Raw genomic sequence first — 20,291 nt, 5'->3', positions numbered from 1 at the left:
TTTTATATGGGACAGCGTGTATAGTTAAATATTAAAAGATTAATAAACAAGGAAACATTTAATAATACTAATTGAAGTATAACTACAGGACATAATTTTTTATTACTTAAGTTGTGTATATAGCCATCTATTCTCGATATCAAAAACAGTATAATGGCACAATTTATTGGCTTTTATTTTTGGTTAACGATCGCTTTTACACAATAACGTAATTTCGCCATTAAATTTCTATTATCTCAGACAATGTGTGTGTGGGAATTTTCGTCAACAATTAATTTAAGTTGCTCGGGTTGTATTCCACTTTATTCACACTATGTATATCATAAATATTCCGTAAAACACAATAATTATTATATTTATTGCCGTTCGATAACAAAACTATTATCAGTATTAAATCATTTATTAGTACCTACAGGTTGTCCAAAATTCGTTGTACAAGATGTACCATATTCAAGAGTGACAATTGGGAGCTCGGCAATTATAGTAGATACGAGATACAAAGCAGGTTAAATAATGGAATAATTTTCAATACTTTATGTGTATGTAATTATAATTTTTCCTTTAGGCTTTTTGATTATTTATTCTGTCTAATTTCTTATATTATTTCACTACTTCTAGATTATATGCAAAGTGTATAGATCTGGAAATACTTTGTCAGAACTTGAATTACAGTAAAGTTTTATAATATAAAATATAGTTATTAATCTATTTGTAAGTATTTTTGTTATTATTTATAGAGTTATTGAGAAAATATATTATACAGAGAAAGCTATAAAGAATTAGATTAGAGGCAAAGTTCATTATTTTGTTACTTTTTTTTATCTATTAAAAATAATAAATATACTTTTCGAGAGTTTTGAAAAGTATCCATCATTTTATCATCGACCTACTTTTGAAATATGCAGACTTTTATCTAAAAAAAATCACGTGCAAATTTTCTATTGTTTAGATAAAGTTTACATAAGATCTTCGGATAAATAAAAAATTTAAAAAAAGATGCTTTCAAGATTTCTTAATAAATTAATATAATTTTCTTAGTATCTTGTAAGAATATTAATAAACTTCAATATATTGTTTCCAATACAGTTAATGTTAGTTCCTTTAAATAAGTCTGTCCAATGAGAGGAAAGGATGCATGGCAGTGACAGCTTTTGTCTGCTATTTTTATTCACACAATTTTTATTTTATTTTTTGGATAACAAAATCTTTCATGAGCCGTTAGACTAACTTTATAATCTCTAACATAACATATGTTATTACAACGGTGTTATTTGCTTCTAAACAGGAACGTGATTTCGAAACGAAGGTTGCGTCTGATAATCGATATATGGAAATCTTATAATGAAACCTCATGTTACCAGTCCCATGTACTGAAACTTAGGAAGTCTAGAAATCTATATACATAAAACAAAGTCGTGTTAATTACACCATAACTGAAGAACTGCTGGACCGATTTTAATGATCTCTCATTTGTTGGATTCGTCTCCGACTCGAATAGCAAAATAACTATTGAAATACACGAAAAATTTACAGAAAAAAATTATACAGAAAATTTTCCGCAACTGTCAGCTCACGTCACGCACGCTTTTAGCTTATTTATTTGTAATAAAATTGATGGCCACCACAAATCAATGATATACGAGACGCTATAGAATAAAAATTCAACGAAAAATAGTGGAAAAGAAGCATATTCTAATTTAGATTCTAGAAAGATACTTAAATATATAGAGAATAGTTGAATCGACGTGTAAACAAAAATATAGAGAACAAAAAATGAGAACACCTGCCTAATCGACCGGTTTCAATCATTCCAGACCATTCTGGTTAATAAAAATCATCCGTACACTAAAATTGGCAAAAACCATGCAAAAACTCTCATTTCACTGTATTGTTAGGCGGTACAAAAATATCGATATTTTATCTCATCCCTAATAAAAAATCCTAAATGTCGGTAATAAAAAGATTTCGTTTATTTATGACAGAGAAATTAAGTTGAAAAACTACGCAAAACCTACCTCATTCCTAATTAAAATGAACAATAATTACAGAAAAATATCGATACGTCGTATCGATCATCCCTAATAAATCGATTTAATCGATAAGCTCCATTGACTGTTTAGGTAGATAAAATAACAGTAAAAAGTGTCGATACTTTACCTCATCCTTAATAAAAAAAATGATATCTATTATTTCGGAAAAATATCGATACTACAGGCTCCGTCCCTAATAAAAAGATTTCGACGCGCTCATCGCGAGGTCGATTTCGTTCCGTGGGCAATTACGTCGATGGTTTTCTAGGTCGCGCCTAATTTTACCCGTTTATGGCTTCTTATTAGTCGTGACGTAGGTTTTTTTTCTCTTGCTATTGCCTATTATACACGCAAAGACAAAACTACTAAAATATAACAGAAAATACCAACTGTTTTCTCTCTAAATGTACTTATTTCTTTGAGATTAGATTAGATTCTTCGAGGTGGTTATCGGTCTGTTCCTGTGCTTTTCAGATCTATTATTGTGGTCCTAAGAAAGACAGAGTCAAAGTCTATGCACCATCATTACTAAAATCCTGACTGACAATGCTTACACTTGGCTCTGCCTCACTTCTTTGATAATTTGGTCAATTACCTTGTGCCACTTGTGCCTGTGATTTTAAATGCCATGCTAAACTCTTTTTTGCACTAAAATGTTTATTATAAAATTCACAGGTAAACGCATATACTTTAGTTTTTAAAGGCGCTACTTCCTCTATCTGATTCGGATGAAATTTTAACGTGTTTTCGAAGCACACTAAAATACACAAAACAGCGATTACATTACCCAAATTCGAATGTTCTATGAACTTTGTCGCCTGTTTGCCCTAAGGTTTGCCTAAGGTGAACTAATATTTCTTTGAAGATCAGCAAGTTTTCTTCGTGTACGTATATCGATGAAAATGTCAGTATACGTAAATAAGAGAAAGTAAACATACGTTGCCGATATATTTTAACATTTGTTTTTATTAATACCTGCTACTTTAATTACTAGCTTATATTCTATATGCAATAATAAAAAATAATAATTGTAGCTTCGGTTGCTTTTATCTATTAGCAATGAGTCATACATTAATTCATTACTTTTAAAAGGCTTTATGTTTTTTTAACTAATCTTTATTGGCTACAGAATAATAGTGTAATTCGTATATAATTACATTCTCATATTTATGTTTCTTGTTTTTATTGAAATTACTTCTATAGCATTCGGTATCAATTAACTGTAATATTAATAGGATAGAAAGTTTTTACTTTTAGTACAGGGTGATCAAGAAATTTAAGGAAACATTAGATATAATACCGTATGATCGAGAAAAAACGGCGTCCAGCTTGTAAATGACCATCGATAACATTCCCTATATATTTTCCATACAAAATGACAGCGACCTTCATTTCATAGCCATCGCTGACGCCGTCTTTTTTTCGATCATATGGTATTTACAACGTTTCAAAGAAAAAAAAAATAGAAAGTCTTGATGAGTGACAAACCAAAGGTATTTTAAAAGCATTAAAAAACTGTAAGGTGTGCAAAATATTAGGAGAGCTACACAGCCGAAAAAAAGAGGAGAGAATACGCCAACAGAATATGGAATCGATCGTTGCAGAACAATTTTAATATGCACGAACGACGCCAGAAACGTGCACTCCGTCTTCAGTATCTGTTTCCCGGCTTGAACATGATCTCTTTATACTTTTCAAATTATATCAAATACCATGTCTGAACATTATTTATTAATTTAAAAGACATTTCATTTATGTTATTAGTAGTATCTAGTATCATGGTTAAATCTACAGGGCGAGTCTTAAATAAGCGCAAATATTATTAGGGGTTGTATATTTCGACTCCGGAGTTTTTTTCGCGGAAAAAATAATTTTTTGGATTTTTGTTTAACTTTTAGTTCAAAAACATAATATCTTGATTAGAGGAAAGAAAAGCCAGAAAAATCCAGTGGTTCTCAAAATTTATGGAAAAATTTCCGAGATACCATCGACGACTTAATTTTTCTCAATACGGACCTGATTTTTTATTTCATATTTTAAAAGCTTATGATCTCCATTATTTATGAAATACTCGTACAATAATGTAGCACATTTGTCCAAAAAATTACAAAAAAAAGCAATGTTTGTAGGTTTTAAAAATGCAAGAATAATTAAGTAGGTACAATAAATAATTGTTATTAGTTTGTAGGAAATAATATTATACTCTACTAAGGAATTAAATATCTTATTTTTTTTTCAATGTTATATAATATTCTTTTAACCTTGCTATTCAACACCGGAACACAGTTTGAAGGCTAAGAAACTTAAGTCGTTTAACGGAAGAATATCTTAAAAAATACATTACATTTTATGATTATAAACGGCTTACAACGTACACAATATCTCTGAGTTAAAACTATCGATATTTTTCTCAATATAACATCTCTAATTTGCTAATTATTAGTATAGAAATTACTAAAGCTTCATTCGGAACCTCGAAATTAGTGGTTTCAATTGGCGTAGAAGTTTGTTCCTCTAATTTCCAATGTATGCAGTCAGAAAACGTCAAAATTAGTGGTAGGATTTTTTAATTAGTAGAAAAAGTTAAGCTTCATTAGGAACCTCGCAATTAGTGGAATAAATTAGTGGTTTCAATTAGCGCAGAAGTTTGTTCCTTTAATTTCAATGTACGCATTCAGAACGTCAAAATTAGTGGTAAACATTTTCAATTAGTAGACAAAGTTATCAAACTTTTAACTTTTCCACTAATTATATTTCAAAATTTGCGAGAAATGTCATTTTGGCGTTTGATTATCTTCTGTCAAGAGATAATCAAACGCCAAAATGACATTTCAACATTTACAATAATAATATTGTGGTTATAAATAAAAAGTTGATTGTTTTATAAGCTTAATATTAGCTGATATTAGGCTTTCTCGTAAACTAAAAAGTATAAAGTGTAATTGAAACCACTAATTTATTCAACTAATTGCAAGCTTCTGAATGAAGCTTTAACAAACTTTTAACATTTTCCACTAATTATACGTCAAAATTTGTCAGTAATGTCATTTTGGCGTTTGAGGATCATCCGTCAAAAGAAAATGCGGTTAAAAATAAAAAGTTTATTGTTTTTAAACGGTTTTATTTAGCTCGACCCGTACGGTATTTATTTATTTGTTTGTTTATTTGGGTCAAAATTAGAAATTGAAATTTAAGTACCTTCCTTTTGTCAGATTGATCTGAAATTTGGTACACACCTTTAGTTCCGATGACAATACAATATAGTAATATCAATAACATTGTAAATCTAAGATGGCCGCCGGTACAAAATGGCGGATTTCATATTTTTCCACAACCCCCTCAATATGGGTATCAAATGAAAGCGCTACACTAGTAGAATACTGTGATTATGACAAAATTTAAAATCCAAGATGGACGTCGTTACAAAATGGCGTATTAGGTGAGGGCATGAGTAGTCGTGTCCAGAACAGTTGTGTCCAAGATTGTGTGACGTTAGAAGGACAGATAAAAAAATAGGTGATTAGATGTACCTACGTAGTTAGCGGTAGTTTTACCACCCAAGTTAAGGTAATAGGTTAAAACGTGCTGAGGACTGCATGGCATTAGGGTGGCTAAAAATGTAATGTCGCAAGCGTTTTCCCCTCAAGATTGGGCGCCTCTTGTTGTATATTATAGCCTTGCCCCTCTACTGGACCTCCGGGGGGTCGACCGTTAAAATGTCCATTACTCGTGGGAACAACATGGAAACAATAAATAAAAAAAACAAACAAAAATAAAAACGAAACTGCTACACAACGAAAAAGAAGGCTCGAAAAGGCGAAAGAAAAGTATAGAACGAAACGTGCAAAAGAAAGTGAAAATGAAACCTATAGTCGACTACAGAAACGAAGAGAACGGTTAGCAACAGAAACACCTGAGCAACATGATGCCAGGTTAATAGCACAACGTGAGAGACAAAGGCAGCTGGTAGAGTCAGAAACACCTGAGCGTCATGAGTCCAGGCTAGCATCACAACGTGACAGACAGAGAGAGTTGTTAGCGGCAGAAACACCTGAAGCGTCATGAGTCTAGGCTGGCATCACAACGAGAGACACAAAGAGAGTTGTTAGCGTCAGAAACACCTGAGCGTCATGAGTCTAGGCTAGCATCAGAACGCGATAGACAGAGAGAGAGAGTTGTTAGCGTCAGAAACACCTGAGCGTCAGATTGTAATAAATTATCAGGTAAAAAACCATGTAATAATGATGCACTAAATGAATTAAATAGAATGAGGAATATTCGGTAGGCATTTCCGTTAAATACTAAAAACTAGAAAATAAAATCGGTAAAAAACTTTTAAGTTAAACGGTTTTTATCTTATGTGCAAACTAGAAAATAATAATAACAATTAGGTATTTTTGAACTTCTAGTTCAGAAATATTTTAGTACTAGGCAGAATAGCTTTTAAGGCATATTAGACTAAAATAAAACGTGGGGCCCATTAACTATTGCTGTAATACTTTCTTCTATACTAAGTGTGGATTGCATCGACTTACTATAATCGTAACTGGAGATTTTGACAGTCAATAACCAGCCGTGGCGGCTTCACCAGCGAACGCCGAGTTCATGATCTACCAAAGTATAAAGATATGCTTTGCCATAGGTAGGATTTCAGAGCGACTCACGTTTTTGTTTTAGTCTAATATGCCTAAAAGCTATTCTGCCTAGTACTAAAACATTTCTGAACTAGAAGTTCAAAATACCTAATTGTTATTATTATTTTCTAGTTTTCAGTGCATATAAGATAAAACCGTTTAACTTAAAAGTTTTTTTACCGATTTTTTTTAAGGGAATTTTGGCTTTCTGTATGAATACAATTAATTGACTACCGTAAGCAGCTGTTGCTAGAATATTCTATTAATATTAAATGTTTTTTAAGACATTGTAAATGATGGTAAACTAAAAAGTATAAAGTATAATTGAGTCCACTCATTTTCCCCCTAATTTCGAAGTTCTGAACGAAGCTTTAGAAAAAAAGAAAATTTATCTATAGCATACAGTTTTTATATGAACTGACTACCCACCAAAAATCTAATACTCTACACTGAAAACATCAATTATATGTCTATTTAAAAACATTACGGGAATCGTTTCGCTAGATATGCACAATCCAAAATTAATATGATATAAATAACTAACTAGACGAATCCCTATGTAATTCAAAGTTGCTCATTTTCCACGCGAATGAATTATTATTAAAAGTAGGTGACTACAAACTTATAAACCTTTCATATAAGTAACCTTTCAATTGATTTTCTGGATAAGAATATCGTAATCCCGTCAAAAACATCTGTATAACAGTGACAGTTGTTGTCTGTCATTTTAATTTAACGGTAAATTGTAGATTCTGTCAATTTTATGATGTCGTCTGTCAAAGATTCCGCTGATTCGCTATGCACACTCTAAAGGTGCGTATTCATTATCCGAACGAACGAATGAAAGTGCGGTATATTTAGACGGGGACCGAACGCATGCGGCCGTTCGTTCGGTCGTGCGCTCGACCATCCGCTTCGAGTCGGTACATCAAAGGCGTTCGCCTGCGTGCGCTTTCAGATTTAAGGTGCGTATTCATTATCCGAACGAACGAACGAACGAACGAACGAATGAAAGTGCGGTATATTTAGACGGGGACCGAACGCATGCGGCCGTTCGTTCGGTCGTGCGCTCGACCATCCGCTTCGAGTCGGTACATCAAAGGCGTTCGCCTGCGTGCGCTTTCAGATTTAAGGTGCGTATTCATTATCCGAACGAACGAACGAACGAACGAACGAATGAAAGTGCGGTATATTTAGACGGGGACCGAACGCATGCGGCCGTTCGTTCGTTCGTGCCGCTCGACCATCCGCTTCGAGTCGGTACATCAAAGGCGTTTAGACGTCATGGTACAAAGAATACAAGGTATGATCGATAGCGGCTCCAATTTCGTTCAGTTCGCGCATACCACCTGTGACGTCACTAGGAAAATAATGAATAAATAAAAAATATAAGAAAGTTGACAGGAGATCTGCATTTTTTGAGGTTATGGTTAAGAATTGTTTATTTTTAAGACTTTTTAGTTCGTTTAATTTAATAATTACTAAAACCAGCAGTTCCAAAAATATATTTAAAAATAATAATTATCTATTAACATGGATTTGGACGATAATAGGTAAAAATACTAAATTTATTTCTATATTCGGTATAAAATTGTTTATTAGGTTTTTAGTTTGCGATGTTTATGGTAAATAATTTTCATTTTTATTGCCTCTGAATTCACATGAGGACAGAGATGAGGATATCTATGGAAAAGTAACCACAAGAGGAATTGTTACATCATTTAAAAAATGTTGGGAAGTTTATTGTTTCCCATCGAAAAGTAGAAAATGCCAATGCAGATGAACGTATTGTAATTGTGATAGAAGTAATTCCAAGGGTGAAGTTTATTATAATTAGTGGAAGTAATACCAAGGGTGAAGTTTATTATAATTAGTGACCTGTGCTTCTTTTTTATATGTAGATGTTTCTGGTTTGAGAATAAATCGGTTGAACCACACCCAAAATTTAAAGGAAGTATTTGCATACCCAGAATATGCCCATCAAGAGTTATATAGCTCAAATTTCCTTTAATGGTAGGCAATTATTCAATGCAAATTAACTTTTTAAGCGACTGAAATATTAAATAGTTTACAATATGGTATATCACTAAAAATATAGGTACAATTAAGGGCCCGATACATTTCAAAAGTAGAATATTATTTTATATTAAATGAGGTATTGTACTAACATTCAATTTATATTAATAACGGAGATTAAAAAATAACAGAATAAATAGTTCCTTTTCTTATACTACAAAATAAACTATAGAATACAACAGTATTTAAAAAAAAATAAAAAGTGATGTTCCGGCCGAGATTCGAACTCCGATCTCTCGCTTCCTAGCCCGACTCCTTATGCACTGCTCCATAGTAACTTGCTTAGCGATAATTCAATGACGGTATATAAACAAAAAAAAAACAGGTTTATAACAATATCTTGACGATTTGAACTGGCGCGCGAATGAAGAAATGCGTGCGGTCTTCTCGTGCGGTTCTATCGTGCGGTCCCCGTCCATACCACTAGCGAACATTCGTTCGTTCGTTCGTGCGGATAATGAATACGCACCTTTAATGTCGATGTTTTTTTTTGACAATGACAATCAAAAATATATTGTTATGGCAAAAATAATACTAATTTTTTCTCTGCTACTGTTTCTAAACAATACAATTATTTTAAAATATTCTTTAAAAACTTACTCTGTTGGGCCTTTCTGCTTTGAAATTTACCTGAAAAGGAAGAAAGAAGAAACATTATTATATAATATCTGCACCTTTTGTCTAATGTCTATAAAAATGAAATAAATGTACAGGGTGGCACCTCTCATACGCCACGGAGGCTCCAAGGAGAACAACAGTTTGTATTGAAATAAAATTTTGTAAGCATATATGTAGGTTAATTCAAAACACTTTTTAAAAATATAGAGATTTCTACAGGGTGTCCCCAAAAAAAGTTACATATCAAAGTTGGGTTTTTTTGTAATTGAATATATACCCTATATATTAATTGATTGTCAGATTCTGGGAGAAAAATAAAGGTGAATTGTATAAGTATACGACTAAAATGTAAGATTTTTAACATATTTAACATTTTCTAGAAATAACAATAATTTTTAAATTACAAACAATAAAAACTGCTTAAATTGGAATTAATCCGCCTTATAGCCTTATATGTAAGCTGCGTTCGACATTACAAATCTATTACCTCCTCGAACGCTTAATCAATCTTTTTGCGTTCGACATTGCAGATCTTTCTGATTTTCTCAATCTGCTCCGCGTTCGGTATTACATTTGCGAGCGCTCCGAGCGGGCTCGATCTCCTCCGGATAATTTGAAGGAGCTTATCGAGCTCCAACGAAAAAAAGGCAGGGAAATTTGTTTGAGTTTGTCGATCCGGTCGATTTATGGCAATAATCCAATAATATAACCTCAAATGTGAACTAAAGCCGGGAATAATATGTGGCCGGGACTTAAAAAGCAGATCAAAGTTTGGTTTTTACATTATAACAGCATATGAATAATTACTTATACGAGATTTTAATACCACGGTGAAACGTTTTTTCTTAACTTAGATTCATAGATAAAATGGAGGAAGCTGTAGTATCCGTGATTGAAATTCTGGATGAAAATACAGAGATACATAAAATAAACAATGAAACATATATTTTCAATAAAAAGGTAAGAATACCGAAATACCTAAATTAACTATTATTTTTATACTTGTATTTGTAGAAAGTACCTATGAACCTATAAATTTGCAATATGAAGATATAGAAGCTAATAACTCAACTTTAGAACTCCTCGATAAAAAAAGTCCTCTTTCGCCAACTGATTCAAGTTGTTCTACAAATTCAATACAAGAATGTAAGAGATTGTGGACCAGAGATTTAACTCTATATTTCATCAATTTAGTTAGTGAAAGAGATGAACAGTTTCAAACCTGTGTAAAAAAACATATTTGGACAAAAATTTCTTCCCAACTTAACGAGGAACATGGAACTACCTTAACTTGGCAGCAATGTGAAACCAAATGGAAAAGGACTGACAAAATATATCGTGAAATTGTAGATCACAATAATACTTCAGGCAAGCAAAGAAGAAAGTGGGAGTTCTTTGATGCAATGCATGCTGTAATATTGCCAGTTGCTACTTGCAGCAGCAGCTCTGGATTGCAAGTAAATAAGTCAGGAGAAAAGATATTCAAGAAGAGTGCTACTGATAATGAAGAAGATAAAAATGAGGAGACACTACAAGATTCTAATTTTGTTAAAAAGAGAAAATCTTCGGCCAGGTCTAACAGCATAGAGAGGAGACATAAAGAAAAATGATGAGACAGGATTGTTTTAATAACCTATTTCAAAAATATATTGATATATTACAGAGCCAACAAAGCAATAGAAAGCAAGAATAAAATAATTTGTTTACATTTTAATAAGTATTTATATTTTTGTACATTTTGTATGTATATGTTTGTATTTTGTTAAATTAAATTAAAAATAATAGTTTCTGTTGCTTTTTACTAATATATTATAAGTGCCAAGAAAGGAAAATATACTAATAAAAAACAAAATTGGGGGGTATTTCCTTATAGAATTTTATTATTTATAATGTTTTAATTCATTAGAAAGAAAAATAATATTTAGGATGTTTTAATTCATTAGTAGAGCATTCATTATATTATTCCTCTTTCGAACTGCTTGCAAATCTTCTCTTACATCATCAACAACTGCATAAACATTTTCCTCAATTAAAATCTCTTCTTCCAATTGTAAATCTGCAATATCTTCCAGTAGATCTCCATTTAATATGCATATATTATGAAGAACAGTTCCTGATACAATAATTAGTGGGATTAGATCCAATCTAGTTGTTTCTAAAGACTTTAAACGACGAAACCTGCCCTTTAGAAGAGCAAATGCATTTTCTATCACTACTCTGCATTGTGACAGTTTGTTGTTGAAATTAATTTGGGCAGGGGTTAAAACTACATTATTTTTGAAACCAACCAGTAAATAATGTGACAACTTATATGCCAAGTCTCCAATAAGATGATGATCTTCTGAAATTATCACAGAGCCATTTCTTATTCTTGAGTTAAGGTCTGACTTTCGAAATAAACGCATATCATGTATAGACCCAGGTTCCCCTGCGTAAACGTCCAAGAATAATTTTTTGCTGTCGCATACCCCCTGCAATAAAACTGAGTGGTAGCTCTTCCTATTGCAGTATGAGTTAGGGTTTTCTTTTGGTTTCAGAATCCTTATGTGGGACCCATCTATTGCTCCAATTATTCCTATAAACATTTAGATGAAACATAACTAATTAACTGAAAACCAAATTAACATTACCTGGAAATCCATTAATGGCCCTAAACTCCCTTTCAATTTCTTCTGCCCTTACTTGACTTGGCCAAGAAATAATTTTAAATTTCTTATTTACTTTTAGCAGTAGATTACAAACTCTGTATAAAATGCTCCAACAAGTACTCCTACTGATCCCAAAACGATCAGCTACAGATCTAAAACAAGGTTTGAATTTTACCATGGTTAATAAAAGTTGCATATTGCCTCTGATATAACTCTGAGAATAGAACTCACCGAAAACACTCCAAGTTTGCCAAACACCAAATTGTAACCATAAGTTGCTTATCAAGTGGCACAGGCACTGTTCCACAATGAACTGTGGAGTCAGAAACGCTATATAACTTGCCAAGTAAGTCTTCAAATGTACAAAGGTTTATTCTAAAATGAGATTTAAATGTATTATCTGAAAGTCGTGGCACAATTTCTTCAGCATATTGTTGTACCCTTGGAGCTCTTTCTACTTCTGTTTCACTATCACTGCTGTCAAAAAATATACTGTTCGCAAAATTTAACATCAGACCTATTGCCTGGTCTGTGTTTATATCCATTTTAGGCAGATTTAAATGGAAAGTCTTTTTCTCTTTTTTTTTTCTTAATTGAGGTTATATCACCGAACCACACAGAAAATAGGTTATATTTATAGTATTTTTGAACAGAAAGGCTCTGACAGCTCCGAAAACGTTCGTCTTCAAAATCGCATATCTGAGTACTCCGCAATCACGTGATTTAACTCGGCCTCTGCCCGCCCTCATCTGCGATTTGTAATGTCGAACGCAGCTGTAGTTAAATTAACTTTAAATCAAATTAAAACTTCATCCAAAAAATTATACAGGATGAGACAAAATTAATATTGAACATTGATCACCTTTAAAAGCATGTTACTCTTTTATTTTAAATGGGATACCCGGTATATTATTCCGATATTCAATGGAGAATTCATGTCTCTTCTAAATACTATTAAAGTTGCCTACCCCTCAAACAAAGATTTTCCTACATATTTTCATTTACATGATTTGATCTGAGTAGATCTTTATTATTTGATAAAATCCAGGTGGCTGTGATATGTCTGACGTTACTTCAACATAGCTGTCTAATTAGTCCAACTTTAACAGCTAGTCATTTTGTATCAGTTAAACCAAATAAAAAATCCCAGAAATTTGCCGAAAATGCAAACTTATCCTACATCAGAAAGAATTGGTATTTTTCTATTTAGTTGGTGAATGCAGTGTGTGTGTGTGTGTGTGTGTGCTTCTTTATACTTTAAATTAACATCTGTAAAAAAAAACAATTATTAAGTTATATGCAACAATACATTTATTTCAACTTTTTAGAAATTCCAAATACAGAAAAAAATCTGTAAATAACGAACATTACTTTTATGAGCCTAATATAAAATATGGAATAAAGACTTTTATTACATTTCTTAGGTTGACAACTTGTCAAACCACCCTCGTATATTATCTCTGAAGCAATAACTAATTTGATGCCATAAAAGTAAAATAATTATGCATTTACGCGGTATTATTGCGAAAAATCTTTTTCTGTAACCTCCATAGATTACTGATTGCTTTTTCATGAGCTATATACTTTCATAATTCGAGTTTTCTGAATCTATAGGTACCTGTCGTGTAATGAAGACAATAAAAATAAACACACAGAAAATTATATCAATTAAATGTGATTTAAGTATCATAGAGTTTTAATGGTGAAAGTCGTTTATTATTATAATTATCTGATAACAATAAAAAAGGTTTAGAAGCTACACAATCTCTTTTATTATTCGTGATCGATTATTGTGCTCTAATTTAAACCAGATCATTTATAACAACGACATCCACGTTCTATTGTTTAACAAATGAAACGTACTATTGTTAAATTAACCGGAAGATATGAGATTTTTATCGAAAATACGATGTAAACACCAAAATGTTTTGGGATTTTTGCAAAAGATGTTTTTTATTCATTAAAAAAATATCTGGGGTCTTCGCCACTGGAAGAAATCTACAAATGTAGAATGTAGACTGTTTAGGAGGGGGTTTAATCACCGCAACATTACAGATCTATTGTGTGTTCCCCTTTTTTGAGTTATAACGAGTTATAACTCATCATACAGTCTCAGGACTTTGGCAAAAGCCAGTATCTGAGACGCCTTTATAGAGGCTAGTTGAGTACAAGCAAGCAAGAAAACTTAAGTCTTTTTAATGACTTAAATCATTTGATTTTAAGTCATATTTTTCGAAAGCTGACATAGGACTTAAAATTTAAGTCATTTTCAAAATGACTTGGGATTTAAGTCTTTATTCCGAAATAGAAAAAGATTTAAGTCATTAAAAAAGATTTAAGTCTTTTTTAATGACTTAAATCATTTTATCAAAGACTTAACTCTTTTAAAAGATTTAAGTCTTTTATGAGATTTAAGCTCGGATTTAAGTCTTTTTAGAAAATATTTGTCTTTTTTTTCATATATTTTTGTCGTAAATCTTTCGTTTCATCCGTTTCATAAAAAACTGTGAAAACAGTATCTTTGTACCTACCGCTGTTCAAAAACGAGAAATCCTGTAAAATACACAAAAATGAGACAACCTGTACAAAGTAACAGAAAATTTAATTTTAATTAAGTTGTTGATGTTTTTATACAGGGCGTCATTGAAATGGTGTAAAAAAGGGTGAATTTAAAAAACGGTTGTTTTGAAACTGCAGGCTTAAAAAACGAGATAAAATCTCGAAAAAAAATCCTTTGCCATACATTTTGACTCTAAATCAAATGGTGATACTGAAAAATTATTTGGAAAAGCGAAAAGGGTAGTTTTTGCAAGGGTAGGGGGTTATTTCGTGAATAACTTTTTTGAGGTTAATTTTTTTGCAACGTGGGTTCATATTTTGAAAACTACATACGTTATCCTATAAAAAAGGTACTCTTGTTGCACATCGCCCAGAGCGATAGTTTTCGAGAAAATAGCAAGCAAAGAGATTGCTCTGATGGGTTGCTAACTGGTTAATCAACATAAACTTATGAAAGTTATGGCGGTTCAAAAGTAACCAAGTAGTTATTAAATAATTAATTGGAAAATCAAAAGTTCACAATTTTAAATATTATAGTTGTTTATATAATATTTTATTCTAAACTGTCTCTACAATAAATGAATATCGATAATAAAAAAATCGGTAATAGGTAATACAATAAAATTAATATTAACTTTAAATGTTAATTCCAATACCAAGCCAAACCAAATCAAACAAGTATTTAAATTGAATTCTGGTTGTCTCGACTTGAGAGAAATTATATTGATTTAAGTCATTTTCCAGACTTAAGTCATTTTACTGACTTAACTTGCAAATTATCATGACTTAAGTAAAAAAAAAAGACTTAAATAATGTTATATTGATTCAAGTCTTTACAAAAATGACTTAACTTGAAAGAAAATAACTTAAGTCAAAGACTTAAAACTTAAGTCATTTGAACTTTATATTGAAACTGACTTAAGACCTAAATCATTTTGATTTTAGAAATGACTTAAAACTTAAGTCTTTTTAACACTAACTTGTTGCAGCTCTGGTTGAGTAGTAGGATTTTCTTTGCCTCATTTTTGTTTAGCTTTTCTAGACATTCTTCGACCAACTTCTATAACTGATAGTTACTGAGTTGATCGCTTTTAGTACTGCTTGACTATCGGATAAGATGGCTATTTCATGTTTCTACTTTTTAACTAAATATGTATATATTTTATATATTTTTTTTAAATCAAGGTTCTAATAGACCTCTAGATAGAAAATTTTCCAATCACAGTAAAGTTTAAACAAAACATCAAGTCATACCTCTTACAGCCTTCTTAATTTAATTTATTATCATTGTGTTGTGAATTTGTTTATTTTGAAACTATACTGAAATTAATTATCCTCTAAGGTTTTTTACGTTACTATTTAGCTGTACACAAAAGGAATAATAAAAATGCGTAATTATAACACGTGTTTAACTGTCAAAAAAAAAACAACAAAGACCCAATAGGTGGATACGATGCAGAAAACGAAACGAGGCCAATAAAACGATATTTTCAGCGTTGGGATCAAAACACAAAGTATAAATAAACCGTAAAGGAAGTCATTAACATAACAGCACAAAACGTAGTGGAACCAACCATTCGCCTTTTATCTAGTACTATTTTGCCATTCTACATAATAACCATTTATTGCTTGCGCACAGAGACAACACACACGATCAATCCAGATAAAATTCCATCTTTTTGCAGAGGAAATGAATCTCTCGAGATCACGATTAGGAATTTATAGCACGGGACTTACACACACGGAAAACACATTAATTTTTGTTCGCACCCGATATACACACATCCAAACCAACTACCCTGTGTCATAATCAGCTGATTTCTTTGTTTGACTGCAAGAATCTCTCCTAGGAAGAGTCACAGGGGATGACAATGCCCGAAAAATTCCTCGTTCGATCCTTTACCGTAAAAATTCCCAGTTTTTTTCACTGAAACAGCATACTGCGCGACAAAAACGGTCCAAATCGGACCTTGAAAGGTCTTACCTTTGTAGTGAACGCGCAGATTTCCTTGAGACAAACCGATGTATCCGTATTTTTCTTTGGGGCTCCAGGCCCGTGGCAGCGGAGTCCTGTCCTCGTTCACTGCGGGGTAAAGTTTTTTTAAACGGTCCACCACCGCGGTGCCGTTTTGCGTTCCGTTTTGCACATCCATCGCGACTCGACCATTACTTACGGCGGCCATCACTAAACTCTTTCGAGAAATCAGCCTGTACGGCGTTGTCACATCGTCGGCATGTCAGATGTTTATTATTGTATTATCCTAATAAATTATTTTATACCATTCATAGTCTTGATTTGAGACATATCGATTTTAACAGCTTATCAAGTGTATAATAATATTCTGATGTTTAGAAACAACCAGTATAGTTTATTTTAAAATTTATTTTTTATTTATATCATTGACAATGCAAGTTTCCGTGATTTCACTATAAATTGAGATATTTGGCAACAGAGCAACAATAGAAACAGAAAAATTCTCTGAAAGGGAGATTCTGAAAAATGTTATTTCCGCTGTAAAGCAACAGAGGGCTAACAGAACCACAGAATTTTAAATGGTAGAAGTTGGCTAGGCAACCAGTAAAACTGAATATAAAATAAAATATTTTATTCAAAATTTCTTATACAAATTTGCAGATATACGGGATAATAATCTTATAATTTAAAATATTACAGAAAAATGTCGTTATTAAACGTATACAGGGTGTTCCTTAATGATATGGTAATATTTAAGGGGATGATCTTGGATCTATTCTAAGGAAAAAACTTAATATTATGTCCTAATCCGAATCACAGTTTTTGTTTAAAAAAATAGTCATTTAACTTTAGAGACAGATCGCTTAAAATCTGATGCGGTGGCTATTGTGTGAAAACCGTGTTTCTTCATCGGCTGGATAATAATTAAGAGATACAACAAATCTCTTTTTTGTATAAGATATCTTTAATTGTATAAAGATATCTAAAACATCAGAGTTCACCCCCTGATATATTTTCATATCATAAAGGAACAGCCTGTATTTTGAAGACACAATTTACAATATGGAGAAGTAATTTATGATATATTTGACTTCTCTTAATTATAACACATTAAAAACAATCCAAAGATCTAAATCACATTTATTTACAACAACATATATGCCAAAAAAAAATCTATTACGTACAAAGTTATATTTTAGGTTTTTTAGGTAGCGATCCAAAAGCCGGTATAACGTTACTCTTAGTTCCTGTAGCTGTTGTGGTAAGCGTAGGCGGTGCCACCAATCCAGGCTGATTTACCTTCATGCTAGCCCCGCCGGGCATATCCCATTTACTTTTCCTTTTGTTCGCTTCCTCCTCCAACTTCTTTGTGCCCGACACAAATTTCACTTTACCTTTGCGTTCCTTTTCTCTCTTATCCATTTCAGCTTTCTGGATTTTCGCCAGTTCCTCATAGTAAGATTCTTTACCAAATTTAAGCGGATCGTATAAATTGGGTGGATAATTCGTACCTAGTTCGTTTAATCCGCAATACTGTATAAGTTTCTCATAAATGCTCGGATTTCGAAAGTCTTTTCTCTTCTGAATCAAAGAGTTCATGTCCATTTGTTGCGTCTGCATTTTTTCGTATAATTTGGTAATTTTGTCTTGTAGTTCTGCCGAACAGCTCCCAGGTGGTTCAGGAGGTATTACTACACCATCCAACTCTACCATCTCCGCTTCTTGTGTTTTTTCTTCGTCGTTTACAAATATTATCTGTTGCGGAATATCGTCATCGGCTTCAGGCTCTTCGTCTGAAGCTATAGTATCGTCATGATACGACACTAATTTTGCTAGTTTGGTTTTGACAAACACTGTAGATACGATACTAGGGCTGGAAGGTCGAGAGGAGGTACTACTTTTCTGGTCGGAATTGCTTCCCTGCAGGGGATTTGTTGTTTTCTTCCGAAGGGCTTTTTCTACATCCTCATTATTATCTTCTTCTTCGCCTTCAGAGTCGGTGTAAGTCGCTGTCAGAGATGCCAGGGCAGACGTGGACATTGTAGTTGTGATGTTATACAGCTATTCTCTTTAAAACTGGTAAAATTTACGGAAAAAATAGGCTCGAAAGAAAAGATACCGTCTAACCTATTTATAACGATAAACTAACATATACACTTAAATTACATTACTAGGAGTATCGTCTTTGGTGTAACGTAGAGATTATGACTAAATGCTAATTCCCTATAGCAGTAGCGGTTTTATCTCCTCTTTGGTAGCGGTAAAATTCCATTGAAATTTTATCCCTAAAAATAACCCCGAAAAATTTTACTCCCTAAAAAAATCCCCATATAGATTTTTTCTCCCCAAATTTAGGGATAAAATCCCGGAGTTGGTGACACTGCGAGAAGTCGAGTATCATGTTTATGATATTGTTCTGTGGTTGAGTCGTCCTAATCATATATAATTTGAGAATGTATATGATTTGGGTCGGTCTTAACTGTTGCACACAAAAACGTAAACTGTTGCACTTTTATTGACCCAAACACAAAGGGTGTAGTCTTTGACAAAGGAGTATTCAGAGATATAGAGGTTCAGGGGAGATTAGACAAGGAGATCCATAAAGGCAAATACGTTTAAATAAAAGCTTTATTTTAAACGTATTTGCATAAAGGATATTAAACGCCTTCACCTTTTCTGCTCTAATTATTTTTTAAATTTATATTTTATATCTGTTTATATTTGAATTCAAAGGATTTATGTTTAAAGTTACTCTGATATACTATACAGGGGGGAGTCTTAAGTAAGTGCAAATGTTTTCAGAGCTGGTAGATCCTTGGTAGATCTCGATAAAAGAAGCATATTTTCTCTTTACCGTTTTTGAATATATACCCATGTTTATAGGAACTTTTTTCATATTTTATGATGAGGCATCAATGGGTACTTATTTAAAATTTTCGAAAGTTAGTGATATCAAATTTTTTTAAAGTTTGCTATTTGCTATAGACTTGGATCAAGGCAAATTAATAAAAATGCGTTTATCTCATTAAGGATGCCGAAATCGACAAAATATCAAGAGACAACTTTTAATCGGCATTAAACTGCTTACACTATTTTTCACCAACAAGAAAAAAAAAGTCAGTAGCGTACATGCTTTTTTTAGAAGAATATTCCAGTGATAACCCATAATATACATACACACGTCTCTGCATGGTGAATATGTCGACATTTTTTTAGCTTTAAAATACGTATGTCGCATTTATAGTGTCTATCTAACTCCTGTGGTAACTCTTACCGTCGAAATCATAGATGAAAAAAGTGTCCAAATTTCATTCGAATCGCTAAAAGCACTCGGAAGAGAATTATAATAAATCGAAAAAATATTAAAAGAATTTAACACCCTGTAGTAACGAAACAAAGCAGAATCGGGCCTATGTTGATATGAAAAATAAATCTTATTTTTATGTGAGGTATCTCCCCACGAGAGATGGCACATGTTTTTTGAAACACCCAGTATACAGGGTGTCCCAGAAATAAGTGCAAGTATTTTAAGGGGTGGTAGATATCGATAAAAGAAACATATTTTCTCTTTATCGTTTTTCAAATCCATTGTCCAAAATAACGGAGTTATTTTACTTTGAAAATTTCCAAAAAAAAATATTTTTGCTAAAATTTTGAGAACCTCTAAATTTAATCTACTACCTATGGTGCCATATTATCAAGAAATTATTTTAAATAAAAACTAAAAAAATTTCCAAAAAAATGTTCAAAA

At 32.3% G+C, this 20,291-nt stretch overlaps 3 protein-coding genes across 5 annotated transcripts in view; all 3 read right to left on the bottom strand.

Moving 5' to 3' along the window:
- LOC115884625 (ran-binding protein 9) overlaps positions 1-16,753 on the bottom strand; it is a 44,139-nt gene extending 27,386 nt beyond the window's left edge. The window contains exons 1-2 of one of the 2 annotated variants that reach the window (XM_030903272.1): positions 16,550-16,753; positions 9,341-9,370 (exon numbers count right to left, since the gene is read on the bottom strand). In XM_030903272.1, coding sequence (XP_030759132.1) covers positions 9,341-9,370; positions 16,550-16,748 — 229 coding nt within the window. In that variant the 5' untranslated portion in view covers positions 16,749-16,753. The remainder of the gene's footprint in view (positions 1-9,340; positions 9,371-16,549) is intronic. The other variant, XM_030903274.1, reaches the window with a different exon arrangement.
- On the bottom strand, positions 11,222-12,776 carry LOC115884626 (putative nuclease HARBI1). 2 transcript variants are annotated; one of them, XM_030903276.1, is made up of 5 exons: positions 12,447-12,776; positions 12,238-12,381; positions 11,989-12,158; positions 11,287-11,933; positions 11,222-11,249 (listed from the first exon to the last, which is right to left on the bottom strand). In XM_030903276.1, the coding sequence occupies exons 2-4, from the start codon at positions 12,276-12,278 to the stop codon at positions 11,290-11,292; spliced, it is 855 nt and encodes a 284-aa protein (XP_030759136.1). In that variant the 5' UTR covers positions 12,279-12,381; positions 12,447-12,776; the 3' UTR covers positions 11,222-11,249; positions 11,287-11,289. The 2 variants fall into 2 exon arrangements, with proteins under 2 accessions (XP_030759136.1, XP_030759135.1); XM_030903275.1 differs by having other exon boundaries at positions 12,238-12,776.
- Positions 16,754-17,662: 909 nt separating the features above from the next.
- Positions 17,663-18,760, bottom strand: LOC115884627 (SAP30-binding protein-like). Its single transcript, XM_030903277.1, has one exon. The coding sequence runs from the start codon at positions 18,578-18,580 to the stop codon at positions 17,729-17,731; it is 852 nt and encodes a 283-aa protein (XP_030759137.1). The 5' UTR covers positions 18,581-18,760; the 3' UTR covers positions 17,663-17,728.
- Between the last annotated feature and the right edge of the window lie 1,531 nt (positions 18,761-20,291).

Source organism: Sitophilus oryzae, unplaced genomic scaffold (assembly GCF_002938485.1).
Source record: "Sitophilus oryzae breed Bouriz unplaced genomic scaffold, Soryzae_2.0 scaffold_306_pilon_pilon, whole genome shotgun sequence".
NCBI classification, from domain to species: domain Eukaryota; kingdom Metazoa; phylum Arthropoda; class Insecta; order Coleoptera; family Curculionidae; genus Sitophilus; species Sitophilus oryzae.
The sequence above is the reverse complement of the archived record's forward strand: the minus strand, read 5'-3'. Positions and strand labels throughout refer to the sequence as shown.

Coding starts and splice junctions, on each gene's coding strand:
- LOC115884626 (XM_030903275.1), bottom strand. CDS start 12,551: ATGGATATAAACACAGACCAGGCAATAGGTCTGATGTTAAATTTTGCG. Junction 12,159..12,237: donor GCAAACTTGGAGTGTTTTCG/GTGAGTTCTATT, acceptor ACCTTGTTTTAG/ATCTGTAGCTGATCGTTTTG. Junction 11,934..11,988: donor GGCCATTAATGGATTTCCAG/GTAATGTTAATT, acceptor AAATGTTTATAG/GAATAATTGGAGCAATAGAT.
- LOC115884627 (XM_030903277.1), bottom strand. CDS start 18,580: ATGTCCACGTCTGCCCTGGCATCTCTGACAGCGACTTACACCGACTCT.